Below are 17,330 nucleotides of genomic sequence, written 5' to 3' on the forward strand. Positions count from 1 at the left end.
TAATATATCTGCTTATCACATTATAAATTTGCAATTTTAATAGCTCTCTTAGCTAAACCTAGCCAAACTCTGCCAAAAAGGTCTTACATAACTTCAGAGCTTCGGTGAAAATTTCTATTTACGAGTCTCGACGGCTTAATGAGAGGTCTTTATGGACCGCTAAACCTGCACTTGGTTGGCAGTTGGTTTTTTTTTTTTATGTTATGATAGTTGTGGGTTTCGCTTTTCCCGAACTACAAATTTTGAACGTTGAATTTCATACTTTCGCTTTCATAAGAGGCGCATACAAAACAGTCTACAGGTTTTTCGTTTGCTATCTCAAAGATTTGCAATACAAAATTTTCTAACAGACGGTTACAACATTTTTCATTTATGCTCATTTTTTTTTTGTGGCACTCTGTAAACACAGTAAAAAAGAGTATATAGGATACGACCGGGTTGGGTTAAAGAAACCCATATTTCCTAGACTTAAGTAAAGTCTTTAAAGTTCGTGCCGTTATTGCAATCCAAACAGAGTATTGTGCAGTCGGTTGCATTCGCTTGCAAAGTTCTTAGTTGTTTTTTTTTTTGGTTTTTCTGTGCCAAGCTGCACTTGGGCAACCAATTAGCAGCCGACCCGCCAACATACACAAATAATAAATCGAAATACTAATAAAAATAATACAAATATGCAATGGCAGCAATAGAAATAACAGCAACAACAACAACAACAACAACAACAACAACAACGGCAGCTTGTTGCATGTGAGCTAATGTTGGCAATGCAACCGGTTGCTGCCCAGCCGAAAAATCAACGAAATCAACAAAACTGCAAAGACTGAAAAGACGGCAACAACGACTTTCCATTTTCAAATGCTTTTTGCTGCTGCGGCAACATCGACAACTGCAACTGCAACAGCAACAACTGCAACAGCAACAGAAAACGGCAGCAACATCGACAACTTTTCATTTCGTTTTTCACGCGGCGCATGCCAAAAAATACAAAAAAAAATATATAAATATAAAAGACGCAACCAAAAACAGCAATGATTTCTAAAGCCGCCAGCAGAGTACTTCAGTTTGGTCGTTCAGTTGGTAACATGTTGCAAGCTGCCAACTTAAGATCGTGCCACTTGCCTTTTAATAGTTTAGTTTCTGTTATTGCAGTTGCAAAGTTGTCAACAATATGCATGCAAATGTATTTTCTTTGTAACAGAGCTTCAAATTAACATTTTTTTACATTAACATTGAAATTAACACTAACATTAACATCTACATTAGCATTAACATAAACATTAACATTAGCATTAACATTAACATGTATTTATAATTGAATGTATTTCCAAAATATTTACTTTTGTATTTAATTTGTAACAGAGCTTCACACCCAAATAGAAAAAATAAATCGCAAAATATCTGATGATGCGCATTCACTTAGTCAAGATTTACCATTAATTTACCCAAACTTAAAAATGAAGCGTATACGTGCTGCGACTTCTATCAAATACATTTTGGCTTGGCCGTTTTGGAGAACTGAAAACTGAAACTACGCGCAATGTCTGCGCGCTGTCTACGCAGCTGGAAGTCCCCGCCTCAGTCCCAGTCTCAGTCTCAGTCTCAGTCAGAGTCTCAGTCAGAGTCAGAGTCGGGCCGTAGACCCTCGTGCCTCTCCACTAAGGCAATCGCAGTCGAAGTCGAAGTCGAAGCTATGCGGCAAGTGCGGCAATGTTGACAATTTTAAGTTGCATGTTGCTGTTGTTGTTGTTGTTGTTGCTGTTATTGACCGGTCTTTGCCTTTCACAAGAGACCGGGCCATGGATATTAGTGGGCGCAATATAGCCACAATGTTGTTGTAGTTGTTCTTCGTGTTGTTGTTTGACTCTCAACTGTCGACGCTTTTGCTTTTCACAGCCACAGCAATAATTGCTCAATGCCTTTTTTGGGGGCTGCCAGCGGAAACGTTGTTGATTGCGACTTGCACTTGGAATACTGGCGGACTCTTGATCGAAAGGCTTTTGAGTTGGATGTGCCATGTGCTTATTGTATTTGTAAAAAGATTTGACTATTTGATTTGCCATTGCTAAGCAATCGAACGCCGGCAAACGGAAGCGTCGCCCAGACCCGTAAATAAAGAAGAGAACGAAGCAACCAATATCAGGGCTAAGTCCAATGATGACTCAAGCATATAAATTCTGATCGATGTTGCAGTCATTAGAAGCTGAATCGAAAATGTACTTCCGTTCAATAAGGGACGACAAGAAAAAGAGGCAAGATAAACGTGGAAATGGGTTTTCTTTGATATGATTATCCAGCTATTGCTTTAGGAAGCAGATGCACAAGCCGTTTAATCAATCTATATATGGCAAAGGCCCAAAACTAACTGAAGAAAGTTTTCACTTCGTTAGTAGATAGAAGGGATGGTTCGGTAAATACAAGGATTCGGGACTTTTATCCTAAAGTTAGTTTGCATTTAATTCAGGTGATTTATTAGGCTATTTTAGACTTAAATATTTCTGAGCTTGAGTTTACCCAAACACATTCCACTTAAATTAGCTAAAAATTAAATTATTTTCCAGCTATTTATCTTGTTCTTGACATTAACATTAACATTAACATTAACATTAAGATTAACATTAGCATTAGCATTAGCATTAACAATAACATTAACATTAACATTAACATTCACATTCACATTAACATTAACATTAACATTAACATTAACATTAACATTAACTTTAACATTAACATTAACAATAACATTAACATTAATATTAACATTAACATTAACAATAACAATAACATTAACATTAACACAAAAAATGACATTAACATTAACATTAAAATTAAAATTTACATTAATATTAACATTAACTTTAACATTTCATTACCATTAACATTAATAATAACATTAACATTAACATTAACATTAACATTAACATTAACATTAACATTAACATTAACATTAACATTAACATTAACATTAACATTAACATTAACATTAACATTAACATTAACATTAACAATAACATTTACATTAACATTAACATTAATATTAACATGAAGATAACTTAACAACAAATAAATTTACCGTAGGCTGGCTGAAAGTTGACGCCTTTAAAGTTGTCAACGTCGTAAAGCAAAGCTAAGCTGGCTAATGTTTGTTGTTATTTGTAGTTGTTATTGCTGCTGCTGTCGGCCACATTTTTACCGTTTGTAAGCTGTCATATTTCTCAAGTGTGTGTTTGTTATTGTGACTGTGTGTGTGTGTGTGTGTGTTGGAGCGTGTGTGTGTGTTTAGCCGCAGTTCATTTGTTATTATTTTCACATTAATTTGTTAATGATTTTTGAATGGGCCTCACCGCGGGCTCTGTATAATTTGTAACTGTTATTGGTCGATTTACATATACAAGATGGCACAGTAGAGAGAACAGCCCAAATGGAGATGTGAAAGAACCTGTGGCTAAAGATCTTAGTCAAAATAAAACAAATTTGAATCTATTTTTGTTATTGTTTAATTAACGATTTCTATAATATTTAATTTGACGTGTGTTTTTTCTGAAAACTTTGGCTTTGGGCACGTGAGGTATTCCCGCAATTTCCTGTCTACCTTGCGGTCCTCGTCAACTGTCATATAACCGACGTTTTTGGCATGCGGACGGCATTTAAAAAATTTCTTGTTAATTACGCCATTCACTATCATTAACACATTTCCTTGTCAACATTCTGCTGACCCAATTTTCGTAGCGCAAGCAAAAGAAGCGACTAACTGACCGAACCGAAGCTGTTTTTGCCGCACATTAAAATAAAAACAATTTTTCCCGTAAAGCGATTGCTAAAAATGTTTTCAACCCGCAAAACGCTGACAGCTGCAATTAACCGAGGAGTGGGGCAAAGAGCCGCTGGCATTGCAATTAAATGGAAACAATTTACTGGAGCATGGATTAAAGCAACTTGTTGCAAAAGCACATTTGCAGCGGCAGCTACCGAAAAGTAGCTCAAAAGTAAACCGAATTTAAGTAGAAACTGCAAGTGACATGAATAAATTTAATTTTTAATAATTAATAATTATATTTTTCCAGTTCTGGTTGAAAATCAACATAATTCAATGCAAATATTTCCATATTCCATATAACTACAACTGGTATTAGTTATATTAAAATATACTTTAATTTAATTAAATTTAACATAATTGTATTCAAATATTCCCTTAGTATTATTATTGGCATCATAATTAATTTAACTACAACTGGTATTAGTCATATTAAAACATACATTAATTTAATTTAATTAAATTTAACATAATTAAATTCAAATATTTCCATATTATTATTATTATTATTATTGGCATCATAATTAATTTTATTATTATAAATTAAAACGTAATTTCATTTAATTAAATTTAACGTAATTGAATTCATATGTTCCCAAATTATTATTGGCATCAAATTTTAATTAACCTACAACTAGTATTAGTTATTTTAAAACATACTTTAATTAAATTAAATTTGACTAAACCGAATTAAAATTAAAACATACTTAAATTTAATTAAATTAAATTTAACATAATTGAATTCAAATATTCCCATTTTATTATTATTATTGGCATCATAATTAATTGTATTATTATAACTAGTATTAGTCATATTAAAACATACTTAATTTATACACAAGCCTCTGATTAGAGCCTGAATCCACGCTCCTCTAGCGAGAATTGTCCGTTGACTGAAATATACTTTCAAGTCAAAGCATACGATATTTATATGCAATTCAGCACAAAAATGATTGAAATTTGAACTTGAACTACGTCGATTGTCACACCTGGCGAACGCGACAGGTAAAACGATACTCAGTCGTGGAATTTGGCCATTTTAAAGCGAAGGCCGCGGAAAATGTGTGGAGACTTTGCGACACGGGTGCTTGTTATTTTGTAATGGGGTTCACACGCTCTTCTGTGGTCACATTAACGTGACCATTAGCTGGGCATCAGCTGAAGAGATTTGGTAATGTGTCTGCTGGTGGGCATCATAAATATCCATTAACAATGTCATGATTAGGTTGAGCAGGCGGCAATTAAAACAAGAGCGAAAGTAAAACATTTAACAGCTTGCAAAAAGCGCCGACAACGAGCAACAATAACAATTGTATATATCTAAAAGCCATAAAGCCAGCAATTAAACCAACAAAAAGGAAATAAATAAAATGAACATCTCATATTTTGAGCTTTCGCTGGAATTAAATAAATTTTCGTGTTACGTTGCAGTCAATGAAATTAAGTGAAAATTAACAATTTATTGCTTATTATCTGGCGAAACATATCAAAAGAAAAGCCAACAAATAGAAATTGTTGTATGCCTCCCAAATCCTCGCCCACCTCGACCCAATTATTTTTTTGGCCTTTAAAAATGCATCCAGTGTCATGACTTTAATTACTTTATTAAGAGAGGCCCCGACTCAAGTGGTCTGCATTCTTTTTTTTTTTGGCCCGCACACAGCTGATATATGGCTGACAGATTCGGGCCTGGCCAGCTGCCAGACAGACTTAGCGGTACTTCGACTAAGAAGGCCCAAAAATTAACCAAAGACAAATCGTTTACGCCCCCGGGGCGGCAGCAGGACCAACATAACAATTTAATGCAATAATTTATTAATTCACATGTATCTCATATATATATCCGAGCCGACATATACGTACATTATAGTATAAGTTAACTTTATAACAAAGATGCACAGTGGGGCAAGAGCGTTACTCAAGCAAACTAAAAGCTCTGTTTGAACTAAGAAAAGAAAAAAGTGCAACTGAATTGAAATCTAAATAGCGCAAAAATATTCGGAACGTATTTTAAACTAACAAAATAAACGCTAAAGAACTTAATTTAATCAACTTAAATTACGCTTTAATATTTTTCATTTCACTTTACAAATGCTCAAAGTATAAGTATAATTAGTAAAATGTTTATGCTCTCTTTATGTCAGACTCGCAATATTACCCGGCTTTGCCCAGTATACTTGGCAGCTGAGTTTGGAGCCCTTTACCGACTCACTAAATTAATACTTGATGTAGAGATAACTTTAAGTGTGTTGAATGAAAAAACAAAAAGGTTGTATATATTACAGTTTCCGCGCATTTTCCGATAATATGCGTGAATTTTCGAGCGGGTGCGTATTTAATCGTATTTATGTACAAACTAATACAAAATGGGAATGTATACAAAATATTTTCAAAAATCAAATATTTGAGACTGTAAAACTCGATTACAATACAAATTGTAAAGAACGTGAAAGATTCTCCAAATAGGTTCGAACTGTGCACAAAGCATTCGGCCAGTTAGAAGAAACAATTGGATCGGATGACTCAACAAAACATTTAAGCATTTCGTTTAGAGTGAAGATTCTTAACAATGAAACTCGCTTTTGGGCAAGAAGTTCCACTGTGCCGACTGTGTGGACTTGTTTTACAATAATAAAAATTTGATGATGACCAGCCAACAAATTGGACAAAGGCAACCCGAGCCAGAGGCCTCTGCCGCCCGCGAGTTGCCCAAAAAAAACGAAGGAAAATTAATAATGAATGCGTCGAGCTCTGAGCTCCGAGCTGCTCAGAAGTCAGCCCATAAGTCAATGAAATGCGCGCGAGTTTATTAAAAATTAATTAAAAACTCTGAACAACAAGTCGAGTGCTCGGCGTACATAGAAAGTACACAAAGTAACTAGAGAAATGCTTATTATTATGACTGCAATATGACTCAGCCGCAGACCCGAGCCCGTAGCGGGACGTGCTACGTGAGCTGCACGCCAACTCAAAGCGCAGAGAAGCGAAGAGAAGTGGAGAGAAGTGGAGAGAAGCGCAGAGAAGGCTTCGCGGCTAGAACAAATCGTACGAACCGCTGTCCGAACGGCTCTTGGCAAATTGATTGCCGGCGAGAGTAGAGCATGGAGAATTGACCCACTGCTGTTTTGTATCTGGCAGATACGAAGCGCTAGAATTGTTATAGCCGAGACCTCAATATTAACAGAACTCTGCTTTGGCACGCTTTGGCTCTCGTCCACCATTCGATTCGATTCGAAGCGATTCGATTCGACTGCCTCGAGGCGAAAACTTGTATCGTATAGCATGCTGCTCAATGCTGCTCAATTTGCATAATTAGCGTACATTTTTCGTCCATTAAACACACATTTCACAGAGCTTCTTTAATCACCTTTTGAGTGAGAGTTGAAATTATTGGCTAGCTAAAATCTCTTCTGGGCTCCGCTCCGAGGCGAAAGTCTGCAAACGCTTGGCACATTATTAGGGTCTAAGCACAGACTTCATGGCTAGAGAATCTTGTAGGGCCATCTTCAAATCCATGGCAGAAGTGTGGCAACTTGCGCTGATCACCTGCAAAGGTAAACATGACTGGCAATTGGACGGGAACTTGGGAATACGAGCTGGAATTGTGCTGGGAGCAGCTGCAGCCAAGTGCAATTATGGGTAAAGTGCTGCAGTATATGTATTTATCGGATGAATACTTCGATTTTCTAGAACTGAATGCAATTAAAAAGAAAGCCAGAAGCTGACTTTGAGAAAAAAATAACATTTGTTAAGCTATCTGGCACAGTAAAATATTGATACTGTAAAGTGTTTTCGGAATAACAGGAAACGGAAATTCAAATGGCAAAAATTGATTAAATGACAATAAAGAGTGGAAAAGAAGCTTGTAGAAAGGGTTTTAGACCTATTTTTTGCTTCGCTTTAGGAGCTATATGATATTATGAGGAGAATAGTAATTGATCGCAATTGCTGGGCTTGATCAGGATCTCTTAGAAAACAAAATGTCATAAGATTCAAAATCGCCAAGTTGGGTCTTGGAATGCAAAAAAGTTGGCTAAGAAATTGTCGAACGGCTTTCCATATTAAATAGTAACATATATATAGCTTATAAGGTCGGAAATGTCTCTTCTATATGTTTTTAAACAAGATAAAGCTGACTATGAAGCTCTCCACAAGTTGCAGATATTTTCAACAATTAGTTCCATGCTCTCCAAATACAATAGTCTGATTAGGTAAGGCCCATTTCCACCGACTTATGTTCTGCTGTTCGTACTCTATTTGTGCTCAAAATCGAAATCTATTCTCTAAGAAACGTGTTTCTCTCGAATAACTTCTGGAGTATATTTGCTTTAGTTGTTAGTGCCTTGGCGTTGGATGCAGCTTCAGTCGCAGTCTGAGCATCTGTGGAATGTGCCTTAGCTGGCCTGGGAAATGGCGAAGCACAAACACTAACAGTAACAGAAGCAACCTATTGAAAATGAAATGCAGTCCAACAACATCGCACAACTGCAATTACTATAACGAAACATTTCCAAGGCGGCCGCAGCTCTTTTGTTACACCTTGTGGCAGGTGGCAGGTGGCAGGCAGACGGAAAGGCATCAGCATCCCACCTTATAAATGGTATGCCACCTTACCAACCTTATCAGCCACAGCCAGAGCCACAACATAATAAACACCAATAACAGCCACCGATGCAAATATTTACATGCGGCCAGAGATAAGCTCGGCCAGTTGGCGAGATAAGAGCTGCATGGCTGTAAGTCGCATAGATACACGTCAAAGAGAAAATATTTGGTAGACACAAAGAGATCTTTACCCGGAAGCATTCGATGGGTGTTGCAACGGCTAGTCAGCTACTTTTACTTAAAACTAGCTCAGTCGAGATGCATGAGATACGGTTTAATAATCAAGCACAGGTACACATACAGATACAGATACTGATACTGATACTGATACAAATACAGATACAGATACAGATACAGATACAGATACAGATACAGATACAGATACAGATACAGATACAGATACAGATACAGATACAGATACAGATACAGATACAGATACAGATACAGATACAGATACAGATACAGATACAGATACAGATACAGATACAGATACAGATACAGATACAGATACAGATACAGATACAGATACAGATACAGATACAGATACAGATACAGATACAGATACAGATACAGATACAGATACAGATACAGATACAGATACAAATACAGATGCAGATATAGATATAGATATAGATATAGATATAGATATAGATATATATAGATATAGATATAGATATAGATATAGATACAGATACAGATACATATATAGATATAGATATAGATATAGAAATAGATATAGATATAGATATAGATATAGATATAGATATAGATATAGATATAGATATAGATATAGATATAGATATAGATATAGATATAGATATAGATATAGATACAGATACAGATACAGATACAGATACAGATACAGATACAGATACAGATACAGATACAGATACAGATACAGATACAGATACAGATACAGATACAGATACAGATACAGATACAGATACAGATACAGATACAGATACAGATACAGATACAGATACAGATACAGATACAGATACAGATACAGATACAGATACAGATACAGATACAGATACAGATACAGATACAGATACAGATACAGATACAGATACAGATACAGATACAGATACAGATACAGATGCAGATGCAGATGCAGATGCAGATGCAGATGCAGATGCAGATGCAGATGCAGATGCAGATGCAGATATAGATATAGATATAGATATAGATATAGATATAGATATAGATATAGATATAGATATAGATATAGATATAGATACAGATACAGATACAGATACATCTACAGATACTGATACAGATACTGATACAGATACAGATACAGATACAGATACAGATACAGATACAGATACAGATACAGATACAGATACAGATACAGATACCGATACTGATACTGATACTGATACAGATACAGATACACATACAGATGTAGATACAGCTACAGATACACATACAGATGTAGATACATCTGCAGATACTGATACAGTTACAGATACAGATAGCGACACACGCCCCAAATAAAGCGACATGCGTCGCGCTAAGCGCTCACGATCCGAGCGCTAATTCAAACAAATTGCAGCATAAATGCATTATAAAAGGCAGAGGAGCAAACACGACCGACTTCGGGCGACAGGGCGACAGTGTGACAGTGTGACAGTATTAAAGGCGGCGGGTTCTCGAATATATCGCATAGAGAATGCATATGATAAATCACACGGAAGGCTAGTTTCAACATTCAGCTGCTGCGAATGTGGGCACAGTGCACAGTGGTCGTAAATTGTAAATTATGAAAAGATCAACTCTTTAATTGTAATCGAAGAAGATGACACGTTAACGTAAATAACTTTTTTATTAGCTTATTTATTTAAACCTTGCCTTAGCAGATTAACCTATATTTCAGATTATTTTTCAAGTTAAACGATTTTTAGTTTTTCAAAATATGTTTAGGTAGATTGTGTCGCACCTACACAAGTACACAGTCAATAGTACGATGGGGTTAATGATTCGAAGTCATCTTCTTGCCCATCTTTTAAGGCGGGCCGAGAGGCGTGCCAAGTACACAATAGATCTTCCAGCATAGGACAAAAATGGGACGATACTTTATAAATAATAAAATGTACTTTATCTTTCCAAAAAAACACCCTTCTTATAGGGTAGCGTTTCTATAGCATGATATCTCAAGGTATTCAAAATAGTACAGTATTCGTGGATTCTATCCGCTTTTTCCGGATTTCCATACTCGAATTCAGCTTTATAATATTTAATGTTATCTTCTTTACGATATTTTAGTTTATTTCTTTTTGCAAATACGACAAAGTTGGTCACATTTATTTAACCACACAGAGTCTTCCAGCTAATAGACAATTTAAACCAAAAAAAGAATGTATATGGAATATTTGTCATGGATAAATGCATTTTCGACTTGCTTTTGGTTTGCTGACTAATGCATTATAAGAAAAACCTACATATATTAAAGAAAAAAATCGGTTTCTAAATAGATCATTTTAGTTTGGCTTGCGGCTAAAATATTTTGACGTCAGCCTCAAATCATTTGCGTTAGTTACGCTTTAATTCACATTCAGAGTTCATTTGCCGCTCCATTTTGTCGAGCTGCCTTTTCCATTTTCCATTTTCAAGCATTAATGATGATGAGCATCGCCTATCACCCACTGTGCTGCGACTGCGACTGCAGTAGACAGACGAGCAGCAAGTGCTTTGTTGTTGTTGTTGTTGTTGTTGTTGCTGCTGCTGCAGCTAATTTGATTAATGATAAGCCGAGCTTAACTGACGACGATTGTGATTCATTATGTGCGCACAGCCAGCACACTTAGCGCAAAAGATATAGATACAGATACATACGCAGTTGCAGATACATATACGCATTCGCAGTATCCAGTTGCAGTTGCGAATCGCATTTAATAGATTGCTGTTGCCGACTCGAGTGCCCCGAGACACAGAGCATTATTTTATTAGCCTGACAACATGTGTCCGTTGTTTGGGCAATTGGAACAGTGGCTGGGCTCTTTATGCTTCTGCTTCCAATTGGAATATTCGTGCTGTGCTTTCGTTATCTATGAGATACAATTTAGTTGGCAATGCGGCAAGTGCGCTGATTACATGCAATGAGCCATTTCCTTTGTTCGACTCTCTCTCTCTCTCTCTTTCTCTCTCTTGCCTGGCACGCTAATGCCATAGAGGAATCCGTTGTTGCAGCTATATGCTATATATCCATAGACCCCGTCACAGCCGTTAACCACTTGGCTGGCGATCGCCCCATTTGGGTCAGAACAAAACAGAGCTGGCCACTTGCAGTGGAAAATGTGAGCAGATCATTGAATGAAAATGCGGTCAGAGCGTATTCAGGATTCTTTTGTCTTCCCCAAATAGACCGCATACAAATTCATGTATTTCCAATATTTTTGCAAGTCATTAGTTTTTATACCCATTGAAAATGGCTAAAAGGGGTATAATGTATTTGTGCAAAAGTATGTTACAAGCAGAAGGAAAAATCTCCGACCCCATAAAGTATATAAATTCTTGATCAGCAATAGCAATAGCCAAGTCGATCTAGCGATAATCGATAGCTTGCTCCGTTGGCAAGCAATCGATTAAAATCGATATCGAAATACTGTTTTGGGAGTAAATCTTTTATGCTTTAAGAGCTAGAGTAAAGTTTGACATGTAGCTTACAGATAAGTATATACATATCAAGTATCTTTCATTTTATAGCCAAGTCGATCTAGCGATAATCGATAGCTTGCTCCGTTGCCGAGCAATCGATTAAAATCGATATCGAAATACTGAATTGTGCGTTCTTTTATGTTTTAAGAGCTAGAGTAAAGTTTGACATGTAGCTTATAGAATAGTATCTTTTATCTAGAATAGTATATACATATCAAGTATCTTTCATTTTATAGCTATCGAAGAGGGTTCAGGGTATCCTCTAGTCGGAAACTCCCGACTAGAGCATCTTTTTTAAAATTAATCAATTTCATATTCATGCAATAAAAAACGTACAGAATTTATATATGGGAACTTATGGGAACTTCAATTAGTAATAAACACAAAAAAGAAAAAAAGCTATTTTAAAATCAATATTTGTTGAGCGGATGTATGATGTATGAAAATATCGAAACTTTCATACAGACAATGACAATATTTATTCTTAACCATTTTCCAAAGCATATGAAATTGGTGAGTTAATTAAATAAATTAATTAACTATTGTTAATTTTGTCTACTATATTGCTGTTGTGTTGTTTGTGTTATTTGGTTTTGTTCCCTGTTTCGTTTACATTTATTTTTGGAGTTTTGGTGCTTTTGGTTCTTTGCTGTTGTTAAGTGTTGGAAGCAAGTGGAATTAAGTTATTGGGCCAACAAAATAATCTATGCTTTGTTGCTGTGGAACATGAGAACGTGCGTGTTGTTGTGTTTACATGGATTGCGAGTGGAAGTTAGTTGGCTTTTTGGCGCTCCTTTCGATCCTTTTCGATTTGCTTTAGCTGCTCTTGTCTGGCCTTTTCCTTTTCCTTTTTGATTTTGTCGCGTTCCTTTTCTTTCTCCTCGAGGCGCTTCATTTCCTCCTTTTCCCAGCTCTCGAACTCTTCGCGCTCCTGTGTCAGCTGGACAAGCTCAGCCATTTCACCATCGTCGACGCCCTCATCCATATCCTTTTGCATTAGCTCCACCTCACGGGCCATGGCATCCTTGGCCTTGCGACGTCGAATTTTCAGTTCCTTGGCCTCGACCAAATCCTGATGAAGCTGCTCGCGCTCCTCCTTCTCCTCCTGCCGGCGCTGCTCCTCCACCTCAAACTCCTCCATCTCGTCCTCGGTGTACGGATAGTCGGGCACATTGGCAAACAGAGGCATATTATCCGAGGTCGCGACCAGGACAATGCTGCCAACCAAGGCCAATATTCCGCTCAGCATAACCATATTGTACTTGGAGTTCTTGGCGGACCATGCCTGCATAAAGTCGCCCTCCGGCTTGGGCAGATCGCTGAACACGGCATGTGTTCCGCCGCTGGGAAAGTAGCCGGGCTTCAACTTCGGCGGCTCCGGTGCCGGACAAGTGGATGCCGCCGACTTGGTCGGTGTCTTGCCGGCCATTTGTCGCGTTATGTTCACAAAACCGTTCAATCGATTGGTGCGTACTGCAGTTGGGATTGTTGCACCCGGATGTGGTTAGCATACAAATTTTGAAATAGCTCGCGAAAATAATAATGGATAATACTTACTCTCACGGGACAGCCGCGATGGGGCGGCCATCAGAAGTCTGGACATATTTGTTCTGTCCCCTCGACGACTTTTGATTGTTAAGCGTAGAATTTGATTATTATTATTATTATGGGTGTGACTGACAAAAATATAGTTGTCCGGGTTTGACAAAAATTTTCTCAAAAGCTGCTTCGTTTTCTGGTTTTCTTTTCGAAATATCTCGATATGTTGTTGTTTTGTTTTGCTTCTGTGAAAACATGTCGTATGTATTGAAAAGCATTGCACAAAATATGAAAACTCTGAATGTACTCACAATATCGAATGCGAGTTCTCTTCTAATTTCCACACTACAGGAATCAATTCGAATCCAAGGTATATGCAACTTGTATGGCTCTCAAAGTTGCGAAATTGTGCATAAAATCGATACTAATACAACGTGATTTTCCAATTTTTTATTCAAAAGCTCCACGTTCTTGATTCCTTAGCATTTTCGGCAGACGGACTACTTGGTTACAATTATATTTGGTGTCAGTTTGAATGAAAACGAAAAGATAAAACGTTTGTCTAAAACAAAGATGATGTATAGACAAATTCGCGACTCAATACTTTGTCTATTTTCATAAGATATACCTTTAATATAAAATTGGTAAATATATTTCAATATACCAAAGCAAAGCCTTTAATTTTGAGTGCGAATGGCAAACAGTGAAGTATACTTAATATGTTTAAAGTCTAGTTTAATAAGATATACCTTAAATATTAAAACAAGTAAGAGGTTCTAGTCGGGAGCTCCTGACTAGGGGATGCCCTGCAACCTCTTCTTCCGACAGTCGATAGATACAAAATGAAAGATACTTGATAGATATATATATTATTCTAGAAGCTAAATGTCAAGTTTGGTGATTCTAGCTCATATAATTTGCCGAAATTGCTCAAAAAACAGGATTTCGATATCGATTTTAAACGATTACTTGGAAACGGGGAATGTTATCGAATATCGGAAAAAGCTCGATCTGCGCGGGCACTAGGAAACCCTACAGCCAAAATTGGAAGTCTCTAGCTCTTATAGGTTATGAGATCCCTGCGTTCATACATACGGACGGACAGACAGGCGGACGGACGGACAGACGGACATGGCTAGATCGACTCGGCTATTGATGCTGATCAAGAATATATATACTTTATGGGGTCGGAGATGCTTCTTTCTGCCTGTTACATACATTTGCACAAACACATAATACCCATTTTCAGGGTATAAAAATGAGAAATCTCTGCAAGATAAATATATTTCAATATATTAAAACAGCCTTCAATTTTGTGTGTGAATGGGAGACAGTGCATTTTTCTTAATATGTTTAAAGTACACGAGAACATACACACAAATCTGGTTCAAGTAATGTTCGATTTAAATCAAAAACACTTTGATATATAAATATATTCTTCCAGCTCTAAATGATCGACAGACATGACCAAATATATACTTTCTTCCGACTTAAGCAAATTACTATTATTATTCATTTGAAATACACTTTAAATAGAACTTTTCTTGAATATACTAAAACGTGTTATAGCTGGGCAACAGCTGGGGAAAAGCTTTAGTGAAATGTTCCATAGAGCTGGACAAGCTCATTTATTTGACCCCGAGCCCGTGCACAGAACATGTTTCTGGTAAACGTACGACAAATTTGAAACAAACTCCATTTGGAGTGATAACAAAGAAAGAATAACTGGCCGAGAACAACTAGTAAAACGTGTACAATAATTTACACAACGGTTTACAGAACTTATCTCTAAAAGATAGCTCAGCAGAGCAGCCCCAGAGACCGAGAGACGAGACTGGGCCCAGACTAATTAGCATGTTGGAGAGCATCGAAAAATTTCATGGAAATTTATGACGCCCAAAGTACAAATCCACAAAGGTGTCACGTGCGGTGCCAAGCAACAAGAAACTTGTCAAAATTGTTAGTTGAAGCGAATGCATAATAAAGACTCGACAAACGGACGGACGGACGGAAGGAGGGACGGACGGACGGACGGACAGGCAAAAGTAGTTCGTCGTAGCTTAACCAGATAAAGAAGCTAAAGAGAAGCTAATCACGTCAGTCGAGAATGCGGTCAACAAACTTGTTTCCCTGCTGCAGTTGACTCTCTAACTGAAGTGGGCGTGGACGTAGGCGTGGGCGTGGGCGTAGACGTGGGTGAGGAAGTGGGTGAGGGTGTGGATGTGGGCGCTGTTGTGGAAGAAAGGTGAAAATAACTTGATCGCAAAGTTGAGTGCTGTGGCATTGCTTTATGACGTCTACAAAATATATATATGTATATAGTATATGCATTTGCAGAGTATCAGGCTTTCCGCTTGTGATGTTGATTCGGATTCCTTGTCGCAGCTAGCCGCCTATTCCTTAAACAAAAACAGATGTAGGAGATGAACGCAAAGCAAGCATAGAGTACGGCCGTAACATAGCAGCGTATGGCGAGCTCCCCGAAGGCGCGATCAGCCTCAGTTCGGAACTCCTTTAAGCTATTGTAGTGATCCTTCAGCGGCAGAGACTTTAGAAAGGCCAACGAGTGCATCGAGTAGGACATTCCCATCAGCAGCAGCTGGAAAATGGCCCAGATGCTGATGAACAGGCACAGCAGTGAGCACTTCTTTCCGCAAACGCAAGGCATTCCAGACGTGTTCCTTCTTTCCTCTTGCCAAACATCAAAGTTGATTAAGTGTAAAGGTTTTGTATTAATATCGATACTTCGTGTGACGGCTAAAGCAAATCAGAGTCAGAGACAGTTGCGAGAACCACATGAAATGAAAAGTTGGTTTCGTAGCTCACATCTAACCTTGTGCGAATTTAATGACATTAGATCTCGCCGGCCAGATTGTGAAGTTCATGTGCCCCAGCAACTGCAATCGCACCGGCACCTGCAACGAGTACTTCGAGTACATACACACATCAACTTTGCCACTCGCTTTCGGTTGCGGTTGCGGTTGCGTTTGCGTTTGACGCTTCGGTTTGTTTCGGGTTGTTCAACCCGAACACACACACACTTTGAACGAATACTGAATTGGTTTCCAATTCTGGAGACTCCAACAGTTGTCTGACAGCTATTAGTGGCAGTTCAGTTCAGTTAAAAGTGCCAAGAGTGCAGACCTCACAAATTGATTAATATCTTTGCTGAGTACTTTACACTTTTTTCAATTATAGGCTGTTATTTCAAATTACTTTTGACTTATTAAAATAATTTTAAAGTTTGCAATAAATGACTGCTCCCAAAATTAGATAAGCCCTACTAGACATTATTTCCGATAAAAAAAAAAAACAGGATGAATGCTTTTTAAGAAATTTACAACTATGCTTATGTACCGACTTTGTATTTGTAATTTCGGGGGTTAAAATATTGACTTCCAGTTATAGTTTAGAAACTAAAGACAAGAGATCTATTAAAGCTCTATTAATCTGAAAGTTGAGATCGAAATTTATACACGCTCTTTTCTTCAATATTATAAGCATTATTGCCCCATGACTTAATGTTAAATTGTCTATGAAAAAAAAAAACACACATTAAAAAAGTCAAATATTACTATAGGAAATTATTGAATGTTGCTTTTCCCTTAGAGCTATTTAGAAATGGATATTTTCCTAGAGAGAGCTATATACATATGGAACTATTCCTAGAGAGAGCTTTCTTTGTATGGAACTATTCTTAACAACTAGAATATTATTG

At 37.3% G+C, this 17,330-nt stretch overlaps 3 protein-coding genes across 3 annotated transcripts in view; all 3 read right to left on the reverse strand.

Annotated features, from left to right (window-relative positions):
• a (arc) overlaps positions 1-17,330 on the reverse strand; it is a 54,768-nt gene that overhangs the window by 35,443 nt on the left and 1,995 nt on the right. The window lies entirely within an intron of this gene.
• gom (gomdanji) lies at positions 12,490-14,090 on the reverse strand. Its single transcript, XM_064686812.1, has 3 exons — positions 13,924-14,090; positions 13,631-13,857; positions 12,490-13,546 (listed from the first exon to the last, which is right to left on the reverse strand). Exons 2-3 carry the CDS (start codon positions 13,674-13,676, stop codon positions 12,846-12,848), a joined length of 747 nt encoding a protein of 248 aa, XP_064542882.1. The 5' UTR covers positions 13,677-13,857; positions 13,924-14,090; the 3' UTR covers positions 12,490-12,845.
• Positions 15,881-16,377, reverse strand: LOC135431958 (ribonuclease kappa). Its single transcript, XM_064687387.1, has one exon. It carries the CDS (start codon positions 16,278-16,280, stop codon positions 15,954-15,956), a length of 327 nt encoding a protein of 108 aa, XP_064543457.1. The 5' UTR covers positions 16,281-16,377; the 3' UTR covers positions 15,881-15,953.

This window comes from Drosophila montana, unplaced genomic scaffold, assembly GCF_035044405.1.
Source record: "Drosophila montana isolate Dmon_TW-CO22-7 unplaced genomic scaffold, ASM3504440v1 contig_3200_1, whole genome shotgun sequence".
Taxonomy (NCBI): Eukaryota; Metazoa; Arthropoda; class Insecta; order Diptera; family Drosophilidae; genus Drosophila; species Drosophila montana.

Bases quoted from the DNA above. Each gene is read 5' to 3' on its own strand.
- LOC135431958 (XM_064687387.1), bottom strand. From the start codon at position 16,280: ATGCCTTGCGTTTGCGGAAAGAAGTGCTCACTGCTGTGCCTGTTCATC.
- gom (XM_064686812.1), bottom strand. From the start codon at position 13,676: ATGTCCAGACTTCTGATGGCCGCCCCATCGCGGCTGTCCCGTGAGA. The intron at 13,547-13,630 runs GTAAGTATTATC...TCCCAACTGCAG, and splicing joins ATCGCGGCTGTCCCGTGAGA to TACGCACCAATCGATTGAAC.